Below are 17463 nucleotides of genomic sequence, written 5' to 3'. Positions count from 1 at the left end.
ACACACACACACACACACACACACACACACACACACACACACACACACACACACACACGCGCCCTTGACACACAGTTACAGACTTTAATTAAGTGAGTGTTTGTGTAGGACATAATGGTAGTTTAGTTTAGCCAAAGGAAGCAGCTTATTAAAAATGATTACATCTCAGAGAGCGGGCTTTCAGAGGGAACACACAATCTCTCTCTCTCTTGCTCTCTCTCTCTCACACACACACACACACACCAACACACAGAAAGAGCTTTTTATACCCTGACCTCACGTTATAACCCCACTCTGCTGCTGAGGCCAATATTTAAGCTGTAATCTGACTGTAAGCATGTGTGTGCAGTACATCTAATAATAGGTGATCTGGTTCAACAAGTTTTTAACCAGGCTTTAATAGGGAGGGACTCATGACTCAGATTTGTGTGTGTGTGTGAGAGAGTGTGTGTGTGTTACCTGTCTGGGAATGGCTCCGTGGTACCATGCGTGGCTCCTCGGCTCCTCACAGTTCATCTTCAGCTCTTCCTCCAGCTCTCTGCGGAGTTTCTCTGAGGGACAGTCCAGGATGAACTGATCTCTGGAGAACTGGGATGAGAAAATATACAAAACAGAGCTCAGAGTCTTTATTCATTGGTCCATTGGGTTACTGACAGCTAATGTTGGACATTTCCTAGACAGACCCTGAGTTTTCAGATATAAAGGAGTTTATTTGATGCTCCAAAGCATATAATCATAAACGTTAAAGCAGTCCCTTATCAAACAAAACAAACAGCGCTGAGGTCAAAGCTCAGGGTGGTGATAAATATTACACATATAACACCAGAGTGACCACAGCAGATTAAATGTACAGTGGCTTCATCCATATTAATATACTCGAGACTCCTCCTCAAAAGTCTCAAGAAGTAACTGTGCTCTTACAGCTGTTTATTTCTTAGTTCTGGTTCTGACAGGCTGTAAAAAATATTTTTTTCTAATGTATAACACAGAAGTCTAGGATACAAAGAACATAAACAAAAAGCAGCACATGTAGCTGTATTAAATTGTGATGCAAATTAAATATATATAATATATATCACTTTTATGTTGTGTCCCCTCGGATTGTTCAAAGAGTCCCAACTCTCAGGTTAGACGTCATAACTGATTTAGACCTCGGCCACAAAGATAAACAAAGCTAAAGTTAACCTTCAGCATGCACAACAGTTCGTCCCATATTTCATTTTATATGATAGGTAATCAGATAAATAACTTACATGTATTGACTAGTTTTGTAGTTCTTAAAAGCCAAAACTGTGATCAAAGAAAGAGCATTTTTATTTTCAATATGTCCTGTGAATATGTCAGGATTGATAATGAAGCTTACTAAAGTGCAACTTGTTCCGTGTGTAACATCCACTCATTAAAAAGTGCTGCAGATTTCAATCAATTCATCAGGTGTGCACCACCAGCTGCATGATTCAAAAACATGTGATGCTGCTTCACAAATTTTACACCAGGTTTCTTCAGCTTGGTTGAATATTTTCAAAAGCCAACAACAGGAATAAAAGCCTTCCTAAACAAGAAGCAGTGAGTCTCACAGTAAAAGAAACTTTACTAATTTGACTCAGATGACTCTACAATCTGTGAAACCAACAACATCAAATCATATCCCTGGAGCCCATAATACAAATCGGAGTAATTGAAGGTCACTGAAACGTAAAACTACAGGGCTGCTTCACCAACACTTAGGGCTGAATCTTATTTTAACACCTGACAGAAGATAAAACGACCAACTGTCAGTCTGACCTCAACACCCAAAGAAGAAAAATGAAAGAAAAAAGAAAGAAAGGTGAAGGACAGATAGATCTTCAAGACTTGACAGGATGCAGAATCAGCACAACCACCTGCACCAAAACACACACACGTAACTCAAACATACACACACTTACATGACAGCTGCTCGGTCTCTGCATCGCTCCTTTTTTCTCTCTCCTTCAAACACACACTTCATACCAAACATGAACACTGTCAGGTTTGATCTCTGGTATAAACCAGGCTGCACAGGAACATGTTCACACACACACGCTGTCTCCCTCTGTGTCTCTGTCCTCTGTGATTTTCCTTTCTGCTCTTTCCACCCAGTGCTTTCTGTTGAAATGTCATCAACCTGACCCCACCCAACTGCCCGGACCTGCCTCCAAACACACCTTCACCTGACGTACATAAACACACACTCACATACACTCACACACACTGAGGTGACACACACTTCCCTGAACTTTCCCTGACTATGATGATGAAACTTTCAGTTACATGAGTCTAATGTAGAACTTAATTTGTATTTTCACACCCTCTGTGGTCGGTTAGATCTTGGTATTGTTAGCCAAATGCACAGCAGTTACATAAATCTATGTTACTGATATCAGTTAAAGATGAATTACCTTTAATTAAATTAGCTCTTTTTAATTTAACTGCTTATGAAGCGGGGACAATGCACAATCTATTCTCGGGGCTGCAGGGGGGATAGGAGCCAATCCCAGAGTCATTGGCTGAGGGGTGGTGTGCACCTGAGTGGCAACCTCTGGTGCTGCAGTTCCTTGAGTGTCCACTTCGGACTGGCTCCAAAAGCTGAGGAACCCCCATTAGGTCCCATGTTTTCACATTGTTTGTCAGAAATTAACATGTAAAAAATGGTTCTCCATATGTAGTTTATTCTAAGGGGCAGAATTTTTTATTATGCATCCTTCAAGATAATAAAAACGGTAAGATTTATTTATACCTAAACTGGCACCCCTTCGTCCAACATTGTTAGGCTTCAAAACATCTGTTGTGTAGAAAAAAAGAAGAGGACCCAAGGTGACATCACTAAGACTATGTCCATCTTTAATTCGGTCTAAGTACACCTGGACAGGGTACCAGGCAATCACAGATCTGACACTCAAACATCCAAGAAATTCATGGTCACCAAGTGTCCTAACGAGTATGTCTTTGGACTATGGGAGGGAGTCTGTGTACCTAAAGGGGAACCCAAACATGCATATGGAGAACATGCTAACTCACAAAGAAAGGCCTCTGCTCAGCTAGGATCAAACCAGGAGCCCTCACACTGTGAGGCAACTCTGCTAATCACTGAACCACTGTCCCACTCTTAAACATCACATTTTGACCATAAGTTCTCAACATCAGTCTGAAGAAATCTTAAATTCAGTCTTTTGTAGCCCCATTATTATAGTCCATCTTTAGTTTTCTTCATCCCTCACTTTAAGTTTTGGGTAAACTTCATTGGCACTTTGAAAAGCAAAGTCAATTTTGTAAACACACAATTATTAAATGCTAAACACAGCACAATTAATACTGAAAAGTGGCTCCCCTGCAGGTGCAGGGTGCATGGTTCTATGATATTATTGTAATACTATGCTGGGAAGTTGCAGCTGAGTTGTAATTTTCAGCTTGAAATCACTGTGAGCATGTCTACATGTTGGTGCTACTAAAAATCAGCTGCTTAAAAAAAAAGACTCCCTTCAAAACATCTGCTCGGGCAACACAGGGGAATGTTACGACTTTGATCAGAACGTGCGCCGTGAAGGCAGACTGAGCTAAGTCCCAACGGAGACACATATATACATATATATATATATTTACATGTATAAGGCCTTGTACATGTAAATATTGTCTATATGCATCCTATTTCCTCTCATCTTTAAAGTGTTTCTTCTCTTTGTCTGTTTTTCATATTTTCAGTGTCTCTGTAATGTCATTAGAATAGACCCCTCTGCCCCCGACTTCACGTCGCCATACATGTCAGGAAATCTGCGTATCATATTACAGCTTCTGCACAGAGAACATCTCGTCATGATGCACATGCAATGATTATATCATCGATTTCACGCTATGGAATCGCTGTACATTTCATTCCTGAGTGCTTTTGCCTCAGAAAATCTATTCCCTTCTTTTATTCAAACAAACATTCAGTAAGTAAATAGATCAGAGAAAAACCTTTAGAAATTCTGATATCCGTAGCGTAAGACAAATGCATTTGAAATAAACACAGGATATGTGCACACTCATGGAAAGGGTAAGCACTCAGTGAGAAAAAACCTCCTCCCACTTATATCCCTTTGCCCTATACTGATCAGTCCTATAACCTGTCACACAGCCCTTAAAGCCAAAGCAGCCTGAACAGCATTGCCAACTTCAACAGACGAGAAGCTATGCAAGCCAGGTAGTGACTATGCCAACACTACCTTTAGTAACACTCTGCCCCTGATCGCCTCCACAACATAAACATGTAGATAGATGAGCAGCGAGAGCCAACACTTGACAGAGGGTGTCACAGTGAAAGCCTCACTTCACTGGTGTTACATCAAGTTGGGCCCACAACACCTCAATGAGGCTCCTAAGTTGGAGACATGGAGAGGAGTCTGTAGAGCTTGAGCTCAGCCCCAAAAGGTTAGACTATACACTCTACTTTACTCCTTTACTCCCCCATTTTCACTAGGGATGAAGATAGAAGTAAGAAAACAGAGGAAAGATTGTAGAGAGATATAAGAAAGAGGACAGAAAAGGCAGAGACATAACAAAAAGCCTGTTTGGGCCACAGTTTATACTAACTGGGTAAGGCTGTACACTCTACCTTCCCCTACACCCCCATTTCCACGAGGGATGAGAAGAGAGAACAGACAGAAAACAGAGAAAAGAGGGTATAGAGGCATGTAAGATAGAGGACAGGTAAGGCAAAGCCAGGATTGGAAGTCTGTTTGGGCTTGAGCTCACCCAGCAGGATCAGGTTGTATGCTCTATCTCCCCCTACATCCATATATTTATAAGAGAGGAGGAGAGAACAGAGAGAAAACAGCATGATGAGGCAGTAGAGAGATGTTAGAAAAAGGACAGGGAAGGCAGTCGGGGCTAGAAACTAGTTTGGGCTTGAGCTCACCCTATCAAGTTTAGGCTGTACGCTCTACCTCCCCCTACTCCCCTAATTTCACGAGGTAAGAGGTGAAAGAGAGGAAAGATGGCAAAAATCTGTTTTGGCTACAGCTCAGGTAGGTTTGGTCTACCTTTTCATGAGAGAAGAGAGAGCGATAAAAAAGAGATGAGCATTTAATCGAAATTGCATGGGAATCTTGCAATGTATGTGAAAGTCTGAGAGTTGATACCTCACCTTTGAATTTCACATCAGTCATTATTGTTTAACAGATTCACTTCTATTGTTTAAAATGTGGATTCAATGACCATTATCTATACCACATCCCTGTCTACATACTGCATCAGTGTACACTTTATATCCCCAAATGTCACTGGGGCACTGGCCTGACCAGCAGCAGTAATTTGGGCTTTGCAAACTTTGCTATAAATTATTTAAAATTCTAGTCTGAGGGAGAAATAATGGATGAGGGAGATGTACCTAAAAGTTTTAAAAGGGGAAGATTAGGTGGTTGTTTCACTTTTAGTTCTCACATCAGTTAAAAGCAATGCTTCACAACTCTCTGTGTGTGTTGCCTGTTTTTCCTGTCTTACCTGCACGAGACAAGCCAAGCTGGATAAAGCTCAACAACAGAGCTGGCATTAATTCAGCTGTATCAGATCAACAGAGTAATCAACAGAGGCAGTATTTCTTTAGTTCTGTTATTGATTACAGTCACATCTGCGATTATATTTCATTACAACAGTCATAATAAAATGCTTTTACATCTGCAGCCATAGTGCCAGCATCACTAATGAATAGAGGAGAGCTGGAGAGGAATGGAGAGCACAGGAAAATGAAAGGGATGTGAGGAGAGAGAGAGAGGGGGGGGGGGGGGGGGGGGGGGGGCTGGATAATGTACATAAAGAATCATGAAGAGAGAGGGAGTGACATAGAGGAAAGGGGGGGAGAGATGGAAGGAGAAATAAAGAGGGATGGATATGGTGGAGGAGAGTGTATTTTTATGGCTGTCCTTTAATAAGACCCTGCAATATGATGTCATCCTCCGAGCAGCTGTGTTCATACTGTACCAGCCCGTGTGTGTGGACCATATGAGGCAGCAACGCTACACAGGACTGTACTGACATGCCTGGTCTTCCTACATCCTTTTGTGCTTCAATGTATAACTACTTCTCCTTTTATTTTCAATTCCTTCAAGTTAAACCGTCATGAGGCATAAAGTCAGACATCGCCAGAAGATGGTGAAATGTCTCCAAAGTCACTGAGGATGGCCTCTCTCTCACTCTCTCTCTCTCTCTCTCTCTCTCTCTCTCTCTCTCTCTCTCTCTCTCTCTCTCTCTCTCTCTCTCTCTGACTGATTGAAACTCAGCAGGTTAAGTTTAGCTAGAGTACCACTTTTTTGTAATCATATTTATGATGGACAACTCTCAGTCGAAGTGACCCTCTGTTTTGAAAGTTATTACATCCATTAACTATTTTCAGAGGCGACCTATTTTTAAAAAATGTATCACCTGGAAATTCCTACATGACCTCCATCACTCTTACGACATCAGTTCCTTTAATACCTTACTATAAGGACAGATTTTTATCAATGAGTGATATCAATTAATAACAGACTGTAGCCATGCTATGTAAATGACCAATCAGGATCAACTACTAGACCCAGCTGTAGTATAAAGTGTATTTTATATTATCAGCATTGGACAGCAATGTGTTGTGTTCTCCTAAAGTATAAAGATTGAATAGAAACTGAACACAGTGCAGGTCAGGTATTATATTTCTGTGCATGTTCACTCTCACCTTCCCTGTTTCTCTGCTGACATGCCGTCAAAACAATCTCTCACTCAGCATTAAAGTGCTGCAGCCTTCAGACCAAACACAAACAAAAGTGCACTGTTCAAAAAGGATTTCAGCAGGGATTTGATTTTCTTTGGATTACCTGGATTTCACAAAACAGAGAAAGTATTTTCATTAACTCCTAAAAGGTTTCTGTGTGTGCAGTAGAGATGAGTTCAACACCAGGACACGGCGATGCTGTTAATGTGCGGTGTTGGCTGGGTGAGGGTTAGCAGTGGGCAGCTCTGTAAGCTGCTTGTCTTTTCAGTTCAAACTAATAACCTTTTAGTGTTATCAGTCTGATTCCTCATCATGTCAAACACATATACACACTCACATACTTCTGGACAATGTAATCCTCGTCTTGCCCAAATCCTGTGTGCTGTATTATAATGTGAGAGCTGGACCTGAGATTTATAGATGACACAAATGACCTACAGCTGATGTCCAACATCCTCCATATAATCTGAGAACATGCCACAAAAGAGCCTTAAAACTAGAAATACTTATCCAGAGAAGAACAAATCTCCTTTTCTGACTTGTTTCTGCATTGTCACGTCATTTTCTATGCATGCACTCTACAATCTGATTCAATTCTGACTCATCTCCACGTGGGAAGTCATTGCAGGGACGAAACACAGTTTACAGGCAGTAATATTTCAGAGGTGATGTTTCATGCATCCCTTTTTAGGGGACTAAATGCACTTAACTGTCAGAAGTCATCCCAAAAAAGGTTTTCAGATAGCAACTTGCAAGAGAAAGAAATGGGGTCGCTTGCACAGAAAAACCTAAAGTTGATCATTTTCATGAGCAGACTGCGTAGATAAGTTTCTTCTGCAATGGAAATACATTAAATGCATTGGTGATTTTGTGTGATTAATGCTGTAGTTTGTATGGTTTTCAATTTGGATTCATTCATATAGGATTACATCACAGACTGTATAGAACATGTACATAGTCTGCATTTGTTGAGGACATGTAGAGCTGATGTGCCAATCAGATGCAGGGGTCCTCCATCATGCACACATGGCATAATTAAAAGTAGGTATATAAGAGATCTTACAGTGGACACTCAAGGAACTGCAGTTTCTGCACTTCCACATTGGCTTCAGTTTTCAACATCAGAGGTTACCACTTTGATTACACAAGCAAAAATGTCAGAACCACAATGTAAAAGCCACCTGTGCACCTAAAGTGCACATACATCAGATCTTGTTTCCCATCATGCTTTGTTTCGACTGATTGGCTGTTTTGTGAAGATTGTTGTTAAAGTTTTTATTCATGCAAATATCTCTTATTGTTTGTGGTGTTCATGTTAGCAGCCAGAGGATCAGTTACATGTCATTTGTGTAATTCTGTAGTGTTTTATTTGTTTGTTTGAGACTGTTGCATTTCCTGAATCCAGCTGTATTCATCAGGTGAGTGTGCAGATACAAGTCCCCTGCAGTGTCATTAAAAGTTGACTCTGTGGAGAGATTTATCTCGTCTACTTTATGAGCATGTTATTAAAATGTGATGGCATTAGACAGATGTTTTAGCTTCAGCCTGCAAAAACACCTGACGTCACCAGTTATTACAGTTTTTGTTGAAGATCGATTTTAAAGAGATGAAAACTGCGGAGGCTGCTTTAAGATGATTAATTTCAAGCTTCAAACTCACACATCACTGTTTTTTACATAACTTCTTTCTGCTGACCCAAGTGGCCAAGTTTTAATGACACAAGATTTATTTTTTCTCCTCTTGCCATGGAGGGATCAAGTAATTTTTACAAGGGCCATCATCATTATCCTCATCATCATCACTGAAATGCCAACAGATGGTCTGTTGTTGATCTGGCATTTCCTCCTCTCTTTATCTGTCTCTCTGTTTTCTGCTTTCTGTCTCTCCCCCGCCTTGTTGTCCTGAATATTTCTCCCTGTCTCTAGTTATTATTCTGTATGCGTCCATCCTGCTGTCACATTAACTCCAGGTGAAGTTTGGAAAAGTCACAACAAGAATGCTAAGTGTCAGGGGTGCAGCTACTTTGGAAAATACCTCCAAGGAGAAAAGTAGAGAAACTTCTGGATGATGTTTTATTATTCGGCACAAACTTCTCTCTGCACCTCCAGAGAGCGTATGACATTTTCTGCAATACTGTGGGGATTATATTCAGTTTTATTTCTTCTATTCAGCTCTTATAGTTCACTTGAATCTGATAACAGCTAAGGTCAAGTCCTGGAGTTTCCATCTGTTAGATTAAATCAGGACACTGAAAACTGAGGGGGTGATGAGGGCTAATAACATGGACTGTTTTGATTTCTGGATCTCTACATCTCTGCTCCATGACTTCTCCACCTTTCCTGTTTACACACACATAAACAGATGCTTCTTCCTGTGTTCAGGCCTTGAAGCATCGACTGGTCAGCGTGGGACAGCTACAGAGATATCATCATAATCGTCAGTGCCATCTTTGATGCTGCTGCATAGTGCTGTTAAGAGTGTTTGATGGTCTCTCCAGTAAATGTTGATGTTTTGTTTGTAGTTATTTGAGACAGGGACCCGGTGGGCTGCATGTGTTAACACAACCAGCCAAAATTTTCACTCGGTCTTACGCAGCTCTCTAGCAAAACTTCTGCAAGAAGTTGTGTTGAGCTGATATGAGAATGCAGAAAGAAATATTCACTGCAAGCGTGGGTTGATATCATGAGACCAGTGCAAAGCCAGAAGAGCTACAGCCAGCAGGATGAATAAAAACATCAGAGATGAAGAAGGAGATCATTTTCAAGACGAGGAGACTGAAGATGTCTGCACATTTTTCCGTATTGTTGATACAAATGCAAAAACATTCATCATTGCAGACTCTCTGCCCCCCACACACACAAACACACATCCATTCAACCACCACACCCTGCATCTTCTTTGCGCTGTTAGTGTATCGGTGATGCTAGCTGTCCGTTTATTGAGAACAAGCCGTGCAGCAAGGCTCCTAAATGAGGTGAAAAACCTTCACAGGTGAGAGGATGCTTATGTTTCTGTATGAAAGTGTCAATCATCATCGAATAACAGATTCAACAAGCACGAGTAAGATATTAATGGTTTCATGCATTTTTGGTCATGCTCTGGTTCATACCAAGGCTGACCTGAATCTGGTTGTTTCCAGACTCATATCCTAAGAACAGACCTGATGAGGTTTTGCTGTAGGAGGCACTGGCTTCAGTTTCAGAAACGTGTTTGAGATTTCAATTGAGAGAGACGAGATTAAATGCAAAATACCAAAAAGCATTTTCTCATAAAGCCAGCCTGAAGAACTGGACTCTCTGGATGAAGTTGTTTTAATGTAAGACCTCGTTTTCCTGCCTGGGAGCTGAAATATTGTCACCTAAGCGTCAGAAATATGAAACACCGCAGAGAAGACTGATGGTTGACAAGCTGCTGAATTTTGTGTGAAGCTTTTTTTCCACTGGGAATATATAATCTGCATACATTGAGCAGCCATGCTGCTAAGCTTGGGATAAAAATGATACACAACTTAAAGCATAATCTACTGAATCCTTTGTACCCTGTTAACAAGAACAGTCTTATCCTACCAGTGCTCAAAACAGGTCAGGAGGGTTGTTCATGAATACAAGGAACAAACTCAAACAAGAAGCTGGCTCTCTTTGGTTAAATGGCGACCTCCCAAAGAAACAGATGGAGGAAAGAAGGAAGAGTAACAGAGGAGAGAACAGAAACAAACCCAGGGCCAGACATAGGGAGGACACAGATAGAGAGATAAAGAGAGAAAACAAGTGTGTAGGGGGAAACATGCAAAGTAAACTTGAGATTATGGATGGAGGGTTGGCAGTGCTGGGAGAAAAAAAAATGAGAGCAACTATTGAACGAGAGAGGATGACAGGAAGACAGCGTGGGTGATAATCTTGTAGAGTTCACTGAAACACAAATAGATGACAAGTTCAAGCTCCAACAAATGCAACCATGATATGCTTTAACTCTCACAGAGTTAAACTTTAACTCTGACATCATGTTATATAGGTTGTGTAATAGGAAACACTTATAGATGTAGTTTCTCAGATCCAAAAAGTAAGATTTAAAGTAGATCTTGCCCCTGCTCTGGTGAGGGTTAGAGTTACATGTTGATGACTTCAATGGCCGTATGAGTTTATCATCAAAGTTTAGATAAGTGGTTCTTAACTGGTCTAGCCTCAAGACCCACCACTACCTCCTTAAAGACAACTGGGACCCAAATGTCTGAAATCTGACATTTAATGGCTGGTGCCAATAAGCCCAGACTTTTTGCACCACAATATTTTTTCTCATCACACATCTTCAACCCACTAAAAACTCCAACACCTCCTCCTACTTTTAGATCCTGACAATGCAGTGACCTCCAGTTTAGAGAAGCTAAAGCAATGTGGAAATGATAAAAACTGCAGTTTCATGAGTGTCCACTTGAGGCTGGCTCTAAAAGCCTCAGATTCCACACACACACCCATTGTGAATAGCGGATCTTTACAGAAAAAATATGATTGTATGTTTACAGCCTGGTTCAAAAACAACTTTGGTCTGAATGGCTTGTTAAAACATACATTAAAGCAGCTTTTATCTGTTATTTTTACTGGATAAAACTGTATAATCAAACTAATAAAAAATACCTTCATTTCCAATTAACAGCCAACAACTTAATGGACCAATATATTATGCATCCTTAATTATAAGTAATAAGAGAAACTTCAGAACAGCATCTTTCCAGACCTTGGAGGGGGGGGGGGGGGTTATTTTTTCCTGTAGAATACAGAGAATCAAGTATTTCTGATGTGTTATTTGGTCGGTAATTCAAGAGTGGACCTCTTGAATTGAAACATATGTTTCTGTGCACACTGATATCTACTCTAATCATGTTATTATTTTTGTGTTTGTTATAAACGATTGTAATGAAAAATTAATCAGATGGTGTTATTAAAAATTTCGTTGTCATGTGTTTTGGTCTTATTCTTTCAATCCATCTACTCCACCTAACTCTTCACAGATAATCCGATCACCTGCAGGTTTCTGTATCACAGACTATCACTTGAACCTCGCATTATCACCTTGGCACGTGTCTCCCTCTATCCCACTGCACACAACATGTAACGGCAGATATATGTGGTCTTGTATAGTCACAGAGCTCACCACCAGGCTGACCCGCAGAGGGACAAACCCCGTCACCTCCGCCTGCTGCATGGCCGCTCGCTCCATCCAATCAACTTAATGGCATTCATTTCACTGACGTCATAAAAAAGACAAACCATCACAAGTTAGTAATTTATCATCGTTATGAGCACCCTCGCCCTGTCCTGTTACCTCTGTGTCCATAACTATCTGTGTCTCACTCTCACCATCACACACTGCCCTGTCTGTCTGCCAGCTCCAGTTATGGATGAATCCAGCTGTATATCTCTCACACACTCACAGACAGTCACACAGTCGGTCATTTATGAGAGCATCTGGTCCGAGTAATAAAAGCCCAGTGTTCAGCTCACAGTGAGAGTGAGGGGGACTATTCACAGTGATGAGAAGCTGCTCAGGCTGGAAGTGTAGAAAGTACTTCTTAGATTGTTTTCTAGCATGCAAAATCTTTTTTTTAATAACAACCTTTTTCAAATTTCTCCCTGGACTATCCAGTTTTCTGTGACCTCCTTTAAAGCACAACAAAAGATTCGGGAAGCCATGAAAAGTGCACTTGCATGCAAGAAAATCTCCCAAATGTCATTAATTCTCTCACACACACTAAAATAGGATAAGGCGGAAAGAAAAGCTTGATGACAACATAACAGATTAAAAACTGCAGCAACAAAATCCTGCATAACAAAAACTGCACACCTGCACCAAACACATCATCCAAATAGGATGTCACACAAGCACATACACTGTCACACAAAAAGTACTGTCACTACCTGTACACGCACGCACACACTCCTCTCTCTCACCTTTGCAGAGATGACAGAGTTCTTGTGGTAGAAGCAGCACAGAGCTGCTGTCAGCGTCTTCAGGTTGCATCTCTCAGACATGTTTATTATTTTGCACCTGAAATCACCACCGCTTCAGCTGTGGATACCAGCTCTTCAGCGTGACTTTAAAGACTCAAACGACTGAAAAGTCTGTTAACAATTCCCGTTTGCAGCTTCCAAAAATACTTCCATCACAGAGTAACTAAAGCTATAAAAGGCTGAGTAAAGAATCAGCAGACGTGATGTCAGTGGACTAAAATAAGTCAGTCTGCAGCATCAGGATGACTTCACTCTGTCACCTCTGTCTCCCTCTCTCTCCTCCACAGTCCCCTGCAGAGTGAACCCTCACCACTCACTTCACTCTAGAGATCCATTCTCACACATTTTTTCCTTCTTTTGCCCCGCCCCTTGCTCCATATATGGGTGGGAGAGAAACCCATGTGATCCAATAAGAGCCAATGATGTGTGGAGGAACTGGGAGTGGCCCCACAGTCTCTTTTGCTCTCCTTCAAAACACATGGATGGTGGATGGAGGACTGTATCTTACAGCACATACAGAAGATAAGGATGAATATTTTAAATGAACACATACAAGTACCATGATGAAACCTATATTAAAAAAACGAATCTCTATTTATTCTATTCCCCTTTAGCAGAGAGTAATAAGAACCATCATTGTCATTATAATTATGTCATTGTCATATCATCTGACACTCACAGATAAAACATTACAAAAACTTTTGTTTTTTGTTGTTGTTGTAATGTTTTATCTGAAAGATGCTCATTTTCTGTTGGTCAGATGTTAAAAACAGATCAAGGATTTTAATTTTGCCACATCTAGATTTGTACTAACTTTCAACTCCAATCAGAGTCATTACTGCCTGAGCTGATCTTGTGCTTGACCACAGTATTTATCAACTGATGGACATTTTTTGCCTGAATCATTGTCTCCGGTGACATTTCAAACAGTTCTTTTTCTACAGCTGCACTTGAATGTTGTTTTCCTTTTTATGTTTTGTGTTGGCACTGATGCTTTTACACTTATTACGTTCCAAATGCAAATTGATTTTAAGGTATCACAGAAATTAGATGAGCTCAGCTTCGTGACAGCTCGGCTCAAAGCCTCTGCAGTCTCACCTAAGAGCACCTAAAAGACACCGATTATCAACTTGGAACTGATTTATTCTGCATGTTTCGGCTGGTTTTAATCACTGAATCTATTTTTTTTTCAGACAGAGGAAGACTTCAGCTCCAGGTAAAATGATACAATGAAATGGTGCAGCTTTCTGCAGCTATGCACAGAGCTTAGCTTTTCTTATTGAATATTTCCTGTATACCTTAATAAAAAAAAAACATTTTTCAAATCTCAAGCAATGGACAATTAATTTTCTGCTCCACTAATTGGATTTAAACAAGCACAGATAATGATGATGGCATCTCAGGCTGTTTCTGGTTAAACTGGCATAAAACCACATGACTGGAGCACAGGCATGTGGATGTTAAACTGCAAGAAGGACTGAAGTCTGGTGGTGCTAGCTCTGCTAGTGTTAGCTCCACTTGATGAACTGATTCGACTTAATTTGGCTGCAGAATCTGTGACTCCATGTTAAGCCATGTTGAATAAAATGAGTCTACTTTTGACTCTTTTCGGAGTGTTTTCTTGCCGTTAGATTCGTCTGTTAGTCTAAATATACATTTCTGATTTAATATCTAGGAAATGATTCACTTGGGAACTTCTCTGATCTTTATCTTCAACCCAGTCTGATGCTTTGAGCATTCTTTGCTGTGTAGTTTTTGCAACAAAACTGTGAACTGTAGTAGCAGCACTGACATCACTCTCTGTAGTCCTTGTGTTTTTTAGGTATTGAATGATGTTATTTTCTCTCTCACACTGCTCCTACATACTACCCACTTCTTCTTCTTCTTCTTCTTTTTCTACTTATTACAAACAAACTAAAAATAGAAGATAATTCACTCCCTGTGCTGGCAAGATTTCTTTCCAAGAAATAGCCACCAGACACTGACAACAACTGTGTAAAAACATTTAATGGTCAGTGTCTGTGAGTTCAGTCACTGCTGAGTACATGCTGTGGATATTCCTTCATTGTGTCTAGACAGTAAAAAGAGTCAATTAGGTGTGTGTGTACGTGTGTGTGTATATTTGTCCTGCAGAATGGCGCTGATAAATTGCCGGCCATTTGTGTTGCTTAATGACTGCTGAGCTATTACACCCACACAAAAGTTCAGTGCCACAGCTTTCCCACCAGTTCACTCGCAGACCTACATGCAGCATCCAGCTTACATAACAGCACAGATACACAACATACAGATAGAGAAGAAGACAACATAAGCATGTACACACATCAACAACAACTCACACAAACTAAGTCACACACTCTCTGAGGGTGACACCCGAACAGAATCCAGTTAAAGGAATATTCTGCCACAGGAGATGGAGCCACTAATTACAGTGTGAACTCTCAGAGGATCCACAAAGGAAATATATGTAGAACATTCCCCGGGGCACCACACAGCAACACACAAACACACACACAAACACACAAATACACACACACACACATATATACACTGCTGCCAACCACAGCAGCCCCAAATCACCAGCTAGGCTTTGTATCCACCTTAAAATACACACATCCGTCGCTCCAGGAATGCTTTGGAAAAACAACGAGGGGCAGAAATCAGCGAACTGAGGCTCTATGTTTCTTATTTCTATCTGTTTGTTGTTCTCTCACATGAGACTTAAAGAGAGGGAACTGCCTTAGAAACTTCAAAGGTACGAAAATAATCTTAAATGTGTCGTCTGTTTGAGCGAAGCAGCTACTAATTCATGAACCCAGAGCAACATTATGCAACTTTTTTAAAGAGAAATAGCAGCCTCAGAATAATTTAGATGGTTTGCTGGCCCTATAACAGTGAAAGTAAGGCCTCGTTGTCTGTTTGGGTTGAGTGGAATAACCCGTGACAAACTGACAGTGTAAAAGTAAAGTGGTCAGGTTTATCTTTTCTACTCTATGAATCGATACACTGAAGAAAAAAGCTGAAAGAAAGAATAAAATATTAAATCAAAGTCTGTTTTTGTCTGACTCTCTGTGCACTAAACAGTTCTGCATGTTAACTTAAATCTATGGAGGTCTTGTTTCTGCCTTGTTTTCCTACAGTTCCCATGCTGTGCTATCAAATTCATGTCAATATCCTACTTTGAATGCCTCATCTGATTTTCTGACCCTGGCTCAGATTTTGGTTGACAGAAACAGGATTTCAGAGCAAATCGATTGTTTTGAAATCAGCCCAGGTCGGTATCCTCCTGATCCCACCAGTAAAAGAGAGCTTTCATCATGCTCCACTGCCAAAGAATAAATGTCAGACGTGCTGTTGTTTGCACCCCGAGTGAGTCTGGATGTGTTTGCACTTGTGATGGGTCATTGATCAGTAATGGACTGTGATCTTAGTGGCAGTCATATCGATTAGTGCAACGTGACCCCTTTACTGTGTGAGCCCTCACAATGTCAATAAAAATGTCTGCAGTCAGCTGGGACACAAAAATCGACTGTATACATTCATAGTTGCAATAGTTTTAAAAAATGACATACACTGCTTCTGAAGTCGGTTCAAAAATACTTTTTAACTTTAACTATAGCAAAATAAACACATCTTTCAATCTTCTGTTATACAGAAAATATTGTATTCTGTAAGAGTTGGATTAATGTGTCATCTGCACTGTTTGAACAGGCTTTAAATTTCAATCATACCAAGAAGTTTACATTTGGATCCAAAAAGTTGATATTTTTCTGCAGCTTAACTGAGCAATACTTGAACAACCACCCTTGAAACTTTAAAAATAATGATAAAAACTATTAAAAAATAGCTTTCTCTAGAGCCAAGACATGTATGCACTTGTATTTGTTATGGTTTCACTGGTAGCCAGGATAGTTCTGATTTCACCCTCTTATAATTAGTTAAGAAAAGCCCAATGCTTAAGTTGGAAGAGCAAACTGATCGTGCACTACAGCATGCCAAATATATCAATATTAGAGTGACATCATTTCAGCTTTAACATTCATAATTAACAACTCTGTTGTCACATGATTAACATGGCTCACATCACAACTCCATAAGAGTTAATACAGACATGATTATTGCTCATCACCCAGATTTAAAAAAAAAAAACATTTTAGCTAAAGTAAGACATCTTTCACCGAGGGGCGCTGGTTTAGCTCTGTTAAAGCGTGCGCACCGTATACAGAGCTGAAAAAACAAAGGCCTCTTCATTAGGTCCGACGTTGAAATGCCTATTTTTACGATTAATTTAACTGCACACACTATATAGGGGGTGACATGTTTTAATAAAACTCCATCTGATCATTTTAAGGCTGAGAGTTAGAATTAAATTTGTATGATTAGGGAGCAGCTGCTGACTCCACGTCTTTGCCTGTGTCTATGTTAGGTCAAACAAAGCGACTGCTGATATGGGGCTTCAAAACATCTCTCCAGAAACCAATGGGTGATGTCACCGAGGCTACATCCATGTTACTTATCCTATGCAGGTGTGAAAGGATGTCTGAAGACTTCAACTATTATTGTTTATGTCAATTGAATAACTTCATCTAATTTTGCACATAGGTGACACCTTCATATCTGTCAAAGACAGATAAGATTATGTCCTCAAGATTTCACACTAGATCTTTGAAGGACTGTGTTTTCAAGATGTACAATTTACATTTCATGCTCTTAAGA

General features: G+C 40.3%; 1 protein-coding gene across 2 annotated transcripts in view; it reads right to left on the bottom strand.

Annotated features, from left to right (window-relative positions):
* The window catches only part of bcar3 (BCAR3 adaptor protein, NSP family member), an 84237-nt gene that overhangs the window by 10918 nt on the left and 55856 nt on the right, over nt 1–17463 (bottom strand). For both annotated transcript variants that reach the window (XM_034700150.1, XM_034700156.1), the window contains one exon: nt 460–588. In XM_034700150.1, coding sequence (XP_034556041.1) covers nt 460–588 — 129 coding nt within the window. The remainder of the gene's footprint in view (nt 1–459; nt 589–17463) is intronic.

The sequence above is a fragment of the Notolabrus celidotus genome, chromosome 2 (assembly GCF_009762535.1).
Source record: "Notolabrus celidotus isolate fNotCel1 chromosome 2, fNotCel1.pri, whole genome shotgun sequence".
NCBI lineage: Eukaryota > Metazoa > Chordata > Actinopteri > Labriformes > Labridae > Notolabrus > Notolabrus celidotus.
This window is presented reverse-complemented; position numbering and strand designations above follow the sequence as displayed.